Raw genomic sequence first — 8035 nt, forward strand, 5'->3', positions numbered from 1 at the left:
ACAATACATAAAACAAAACCAGAGTCTAGTGCTCCATAACAAAAACAATAAACAAAGATAAAACAAGTTCTCTATAACAAAACAATAAACAAAATAAAACAAAAACAGATTGGATAATACACAACTATTAACATAATATTCATTGCTCCATTATATTTAACTTAAAATAATGAGAATTCTTTTAAATAAACGAAAGCGTGATATAAATGAAGATATTAATTGGCTTCAAAAAGTATTTACATAATAGAATTTATAACAGACACTTACAAAATTAAAAGTATTACATACAATGTATATAAATAGTCTGTTCAATTTGGCTTCACAATCAATTTTCAATGTTTTGTAAGTCGCAAGATACGGATACGGGTGGCTTTAAGATGTATTGTCTATTTTCTTTAAAGGTGGAACAATGTAGGAGGGTGTGGAACAAACTATAGTTGAAATAACTTTTGCAGAATGAACAGAGTACTATTATATGGGGTGTAATTGTGTAACCATGATGGGAGTACGAAATTATCTTCTGTTAGCCAAAACTGTCTCTACAAAACATAATACTGAGTTCATTCCAATAACTTGACATTCACTACTGGTAAATTTAAATACATTTTTAAAAACATTTATATTGCAGAAACCATAAGACGTCCTGATGTCAGCCACCACTCAAATCAAAGCTAGTTAAATTTACCATAGTTTAAAACTTCTACCTCGTAGGAGTAGTAGTTTTTATGATGATAAAATAAATTCACAAAATGTTAATTTCTAGTTGTTCAGATAAAATGTTTGATTACCAGCACTCAAAATAAAGGAAATTTACATACTATAAAGTAGTTTTATGACACGTATCATCGTAGAGGTAGTAGTTTTTATGATATTCGCATATAAATATAAATTTGGCACGGGAAAATTTGTCCGAACAACTATAAACCCATCTATTTTAGCAAATTTCATGAGCACTATTGCTCGTAAGAAGATAAACATAATAAACTACTTTATAGCTCATTAAACTAGCTTTAATTTGAGTGCTAATAGACATCTGTACGTCAAATGGTTCTTGAGGTATAGGTTTTCAAAATAAATTCACTAACTACTGATCTTTCAGTACGTCCTATACAACATTTTTATGAAATTTTTCTTTTTAAAAAGCTAGATCTCGAGAACTATTGGATCTAAATTGCTCTTTTAGAGCTAATATTTTAGCAAATTTACTCTTCTTTAAATGAAGTCCTCTTTCTAGGTTTTCTTATGTTGTTCCTACTTTTTAAGATATAGAGCTCCGAATGAAAATTATATCTTTTATCGCTTTCAAACAGTCACCACTCTTTATTCCCCGTACCTATACTTGGCAGACTCATCAATTTTGACTATTAATTATACATAGTTTTCATCGAAGTAATCCAAAATTGGGGTGAGATAACTGCGTTTTTTCTCCTCTCGGACTCTTGTACTATCCTGGGTCCCATTTTCTATATGGTTTTTACTGGTGATATCCCAACCCACCCTAACACAATTCTAACATTTGCTGATGATACATGGGTCTGGAAACAATGTCTTAGGGTGATATGCTTTTCCTCATTTGGTTGATATTTTTTTGGAATTTTTATGCGAAATGTGCAGTTTCTGGTTTGCCCTAATGGTAGATAAGTTGTCGAAATTGAAACGTGTTGCACTCCAGTTGAACTCGTTATATCTAGTGAAACGTTGTATTGAGATTCGTTATATGGAGTAATACGTTATATAGAAACTCGCTTTGTCGAGGTTCAAGTAGCTAAAATTCGTTATATTGAAATTCAGACACATATTTATTGATCTTTTTATGACGAATCTACACCTGGACAAAACGATTTCGACTATTACAGCACTTATTAGACAAACACTCTAAACTGTAACTAATGTAAACTATTATTCCTACGAAGATAAAGGTCATAAACGTTCTTATAGTACATTAAACTAGCTTTAATTTGAGTGCTAATAGACATCTATTTGTCACATAGTTCCAGAGATATAGATATCTCAAAATAAATTCACTAACTACTAATCTTTCAGTACATTTTATTATGAAATGTTGCAATTGAACGTAAATAGCTCTATTAAGGCTCGTGTTTTAGAAAATTTACTCTACTTTAAATGTCCATTATTATTTTTTTTTTAGCGGTTTGAAACAGCCATCATTTTTTGCTCTACCTAACTAAAGTCGGCAGATTCGTCAATTTTGACTAGTTTTCATGAAAGTAATAAAAAATTGGAGTGAAATAACTGCCTCTTTTCACCCTGGCTATTGTACAAAAACTTCTAATGATTGGATTTCATAATATTTTCCGCAATCCATTTGTCTTAACCTTACAATCTCTTAACTTTCATTTACATATATATGAAAAGAAAGTGTGTCGATCGTGAAAATGTTAGAACTTAAGTTGTCAACGGACAGGTTTTGAGGTCTCTTTAGTCTAAAAACATTTGTCTTGCCAAACCAAATAGTCTTTGTATGTCTCTATGAATTGTCTATCGGAGTCGTATGAAACTGAAATAGAATACTTTGAGAGTGTACATGCGTGGGGTATATATGTAGAGGCACAGTAAAGTTTTTATAGAATCGATTTGCTGAATAACAGCTCTAAGATTTTGATTAAACTAAGGATTTCAATTTCAAATTATTTTATATATATATATGTATTAGGTTTCATCTTAAATGACGAATGTTTAAAATTCTTCCTCGAAAGTGCCTTTATGTTTATTTAAAAAAATAATAATAATATTAATTAAATATAAATAAATTAAATTAATAAAATTTTTATAGAAAGAAATGTAAAAAGCGCGAATAAGCTGCGGGAGGAGAGGGAGAGAAGGAATGCTGACAGGACGGTCAAGAAGCAGGACCATTGGTCCAAGCTGGAGGAGATCCTCAACCACGTGGCTCTGGTGGGACTCGGGGACGGAGTCCCGCTTCCCATCCAGCAGGCCGTCAGGCAGAAGCTGGCCGCCTCCAGGAAGGTTCTCCAGCGAAGGGGGGACCCTCTGGACATCACTAAGCCCCTTCTCGAGCTCTCTAACATCATCAGCGACCACGGCGTCAAGACGGGAGCAGTCGTCAACCGTCACCTAAGTGGGATAAGGTTCTTCATGGAAGAGGCCACCAAGTAATAAACTTAGTATATTAGAATAGTTATCTGTCCTTTAATTTTATTTTTTATTTATATTTACTAATGTATTAAAATGCATAGAATAAGTAAATTTGATACCAATGATAAAACGCCAAGAGCATTTCTAGAAGAGATCTCGAGACCATCTTCTTTTGAGACGCCCAGGAGGATTGCCAGGAATGGAAAAGGAAGCTTAGAGAAACTAGTGGCTTAGGGTGGTTTATCATGAGAGGATTTGTATCTGGTTCTGGCCAAATCGGCAACATGGAGATCCTGATGAATGATTTGGTATAAAATAAGGAGCATTAAGTATTTTACGAAGGATTTTGGAATCCAAATGGGAGGAATTTAATGGTTTTGTTGAGCCCCAAAGCTTAATTTCGTATGCCCAAACAGGTCTGATTATCATAGTATATAAGAGTTTTTGTAATAAGTGGATGGTTTAGAGCATAAACTTGTGTTGTAGAATTCGAAGTCTGACCCGTTTCTGGTCGATTCAGTCTAGTAGTTCAACAGTCTAGTAGTTCAACAGGCTAGTAGTTCAACAATCTAGTAGTTCAACAGTCTAGTAGTTCAACAATCTAGTAGTTCAACAATCTAGTAGTTCAACAGTCTAGTAGTTCAACAGTCTAGTAGTTCAACAGTCTAGTAGTTCAACAGGCTAGTAGTTCAACAGTCTAGTAGTCCAACAGGCTTTGATGGGATATTAAAAAAAGATACAGCAGAAAAGTAGATGTTTATGACGGAGAGTAAAGATGATCTGATGAGATTTATTTGGATTAATTTTGATTCTCGAGTTGTGACACCATGCTGCCATAGATGCTATGTTTGTCTGCAGAGTTTGTGATGCAGTAATAATAGGGTCATTGCTTACAGATTGAAGATATGAGGTTGAATTTCTCATTAAAATGGAAAACCAGCGAGGAACAGAGCTGTATTTTAAGTGGTAACGCTAACATTGTCTAAATGGCTTGCAAGCTAAATAACCAGAGAAGGTTCACCAAACAGTCTCCTCTCTTCCTATGGTTCTACTCAACTATCTGTCTGTATTATATGGAATGCAACATCTGACAAAATAGTTCGGAAGTATTGTATTCCATGATACGATATACCTGTAAAGATTTAGATTGAATTAAGTCTAAACTGACCTCACAGTGACTTTTTAACTGTAGCCTGAGAGATTTTTATTGTATTTGTATGAAGTATGCCTTCAACCGCATTGTAAGACACACTTCACTTTTGGTTGGCTGGTTGGGTTTGAGTGGACTGTATAATTGAAAAATGAAACATGTAAGTATAATAAAATTCTATTGTTTTATGTTACAAGAGGTGTAGGGGTGACCGAAAGAAAACATTATGATTAGATTATTAGAATTTTGTATAACTGGGCTATGGAAATTATAGATATAAAATTGAGGTGGTTGATGATGACGTGGATGTTAACTATTGCTAGGTGGACTTACTCCATGGTTCTTTCTTCCCTCCACATTCTTAGTCCTCTCTCCCCTCTGCTGCCGGGAACCACTCAAGTAAATCTACTCACTCATGTAGATATTAATAATGAGTTAACAATCTGGTTGAAGACAAGATGGCTATCTCACATTAGTCTGAGTTACTTCTCTTGCCACCGAGAGCGCAGGAGGAGGTGAGATTTGGCTGTTGGCCACATGGAGCGCTACGAATCTTATACATGGCAGCCTTTCCGATTCAACCTTTCGGTTGCCGTAGGTTACCCGGAACAGTATTATCATCTTAAAGTAACATAATAATTGTGATATGACCAGAGAATTTGTTTATTATAACTTCTCATATCCTCAGAGAAAAGATGGTAGTTATAATGTAAGTTATAAAAAGTTATAATAAACAAATTCTCTGGACATATCACAATTATTATAACTTTTTATATCCTCAGAGAAAAGATGGAAGACCGCACCGCAATTGCATTGAATAGTCAGCCGGCGAAGAAGGACATCAAAGGCATCGAGATGAAGAAGATGCTCGACAGAGCGAAGAATATCCTCAGCCAACTCTCGGACATGAACGAACTGAGGTTGACTATAAAGAATTCCATGGACACGATCCTCAAGACCTCTGGTTATCTCTTTGAGAACCCAACTCCCACCATCTACAGGCTGGATATCGATTCTGAAAAAGTGGGTCTGTATGTATTTGGATTATCTCTCTTTATCAGATAATGGAGTCGATTTTTTTTAATAATTATGGCATTAGAACATTTTTAAATCATCAATGAAATATTATCCAGGAAATGTACCCATCTCACTGGTATTTGATTGAACCCAATCAAATTCATTAAATCAACCCAGAGTAATTAGGTCCGTTCCATCAACCACTTCTGACTGTCCAGAACTCCACGGAGCATGCGCAGTACGGGATTTTGCATCACGAAACCTGTTCTGCACATGCTCAGTACAGTCAGAAGTATTTGTTGATTTTTATATCTTTAAAAAATTAATAACTGTTACATAGAAAAGAATAATTTATATTTTCAAATTTAACTTAAAAATGGCCAAGATCAATTAGATTAAAACTTGTATGTTTAAAAGAACACTTCGACAGGAAAACGAAGGTTCATTGTCAAAAACTCGTTCAGTAACAACAAAAAAATTATATATATATAAATGATAATATGGTCATTTTTTAAACCATTTGAACAATGTCGTACGCGTAATCACTAGATATTTTTCACTTTTCATATTTTTGGAGTCAATCGTTCGATACTTTTCAACTCGACAGCTCTGATGAAGCTCTACAAAGTGGGGCAAAACTTCGGCAAATATATAGTTATTTTTTTTTTCATTTTGGACCCGACCATCTCCTCCATATTTAAAAAATAACAATAATATGTTTATTAAAAAATATGTGATAAATGCATCTATCTATCTTTCTAATTTATCTCTTTTCTCTTTTCATTCACATCAACGATTTTCACTACTTATTTATGGAATATGTAGTAAGAGAAATTATTGTATCTAGAAAACAATTTTTTTTTCGGATTTTTTACTTCTATCCTACAATAAAAACTTTCGAGTCATCTTCGACCAAAACTTCCCATAATAACTCATGAAAAAAAAAAATTAAAATCTGTACCGCTACAACCCAGGAAAGGTCAGGGGTTCAGTACTTTGTAAGGAAGTACTATTACTAGACCAACGGTTGTGCAAGGAGGTGATTTGGTCAGAATCACGCTCGACCGCCAGATTTTTACCCAATTAAGGATACCCAATTCGAACCCAGAATACCCATCAGCTACTAGTATTCTTTCTCTCTCCCCCCCACTTCTACTACGGTCCCTTGGTTTACGGAGGGCTATCTCCTATCTGAAGAGAATTGATTCGTAAGATTTATCTTCGGGTTGCTCTCATATCTCCCGTTGGTTTACTGAGTTGAAGTGACTCTATCCAACTTCCCGAAGGCAATAGCTCCTTGACGTTCTTTAAATCAAAAATCCTACATATATCCTTGATCTCCTCACTCTTCCTTCTTCCATCCACTCATTAAACACTAGATCCCAACCCATTGATTTATATATGTCCTATAGAACCGCCTCCTTCAGCAAATCCTTCGTCATACGTGCAACCTCCTTCTGGAATTCTCCTTCGATTTCTATCCCCCAATCCTCAACCGTTCTCTCCTTTAAACAACACCTATTCCTTCACATATTGCATAAACAAAGCTCAGCATCATTGTAAAGAATATAAATAGGCATATATTAATTAACATTATAAACAGTAGTTAAGCCAAGATCACAATGTAATTTCATTTTGCTAACTGGAAACTTGTAAATGTTTGCCAGACATCATCATAATGAATGAACTATGTAATTATTCTGATGGGACACATGTCTGAGAGTAAAATATTTTTTTCATTTCAAAAAAATCTAGCTATTTAAAATGATCAAATCGCTTTTACTCTTCCTCGTAAACCTACTGAATGCAATACAGTTTCCTATGAAAATGATCCTCTTACCCCTGTCGAACAGATCCACATCCTTGGACTACATCTGGACAAACGACTAACCTGGAATCCTCACCGAAGACTGAAAAGATAAGAAACTGCACATCGAATCCGACTATTACAGTGCTTGCTAGTCAAACGGTCTAAACTTTCAATCCATTACAAAAGACTGATCTACACGACTGTAATAAGGCCAATCTGGATATACGGAGTTGAGCTTTGAAGCTCCACTAAACCTTCGAATTCCTCTCGTATCCAATCTATAATTCTCAATGTTTCTTACTTTGTCACAAATAAAATTATCCATAAAGACCTTAATGTTCTCTAAGTAACCGATCTAGCCCGAACCAGATCATTCCTTCCATTATAAACTCTCTAACCACCCAAACCCACCAGTTTCTAACCTTACTTCCTCTTCCATTCCTGACAATCCTCCGAGGCCCATGAAAAGAAGATGGCCATGAGACCTGCTAATGTAGAAAATTCATTAGAGTGCTACCAATGGTTTCTCAACACGCTTGTAATTAAAAGCTATATCTCGAGAACTATTGGACGTAAATAGCTCTATTAGGGCTCATCTTTTAGCAAATTTACTCTTCTTTAAATAATGTTCTTTTAGATGTTCTATGGTTGTTGGTAGTTTTAAAGATATAGAGCTCCGTATGAAAAATTAATGTTTTGAAACAGCCGTCATTTTTTATTTCCCCTATCTATACTTGGCATACTCATCAATTTTGACTAGCAATTATACTTTTTTTTTACCCCTGCTCTTGTACTGATATGAAAAATTCTTCATCAGAATAACCGTTCTTTATCATATTTGTTAAAGCCCAAAAGTACATTTTTCTTTTCGTTAATTTAATTTTATTACTTCCAACTGGTTTTTTTTATTTTTTGTTAATTATAAGTTAATTGCCTTTTTT

At 34.4% G+C, this 8035-nt stretch overlaps 1 protein-coding gene across 6 annotated transcripts in view; it reads left to right on the forward strand.

The window, feature by feature from the left end:
- LOC106679419 (uncharacterized) overlaps window positions 1–8035 on the forward strand; it is a 26242-nt gene that overhangs the window by 1861 nt on the left and 16346 nt on the right. For 2 of the 6 annotated variants that reach the window (XM_067046302.1, XM_067046306.1), the window contains exons 2-3: window positions 2795–3134; window positions 5050–5298. In XM_067046302.1, coding sequence (XP_066902403.1) covers window positions 2795–3134; window positions 5050–5298 — 589 coding nt within the window. The remainder of the gene's footprint in view (window positions 1–2794; window positions 3135–5049; window positions 5299–8035) is intronic. The other 4 variants (XM_067046293.1, XM_067046296.1, XM_067046308.1 and 1 more) reach the window with 2 other exon arrangements.

This window comes from Halyomorpha halys, unplaced genomic scaffold (genome assembly GCF_000696795.3).
Source record: "Halyomorpha halys isolate HHAL.00 unplaced genomic scaffold, Hhal_1.1 Scaffold13.1, whole genome shotgun sequence".
Lineage (NCBI taxonomy): Eukaryota > Metazoa > Arthropoda > Insecta > Hemiptera > Pentatomidae > Halyomorpha > Halyomorpha halys.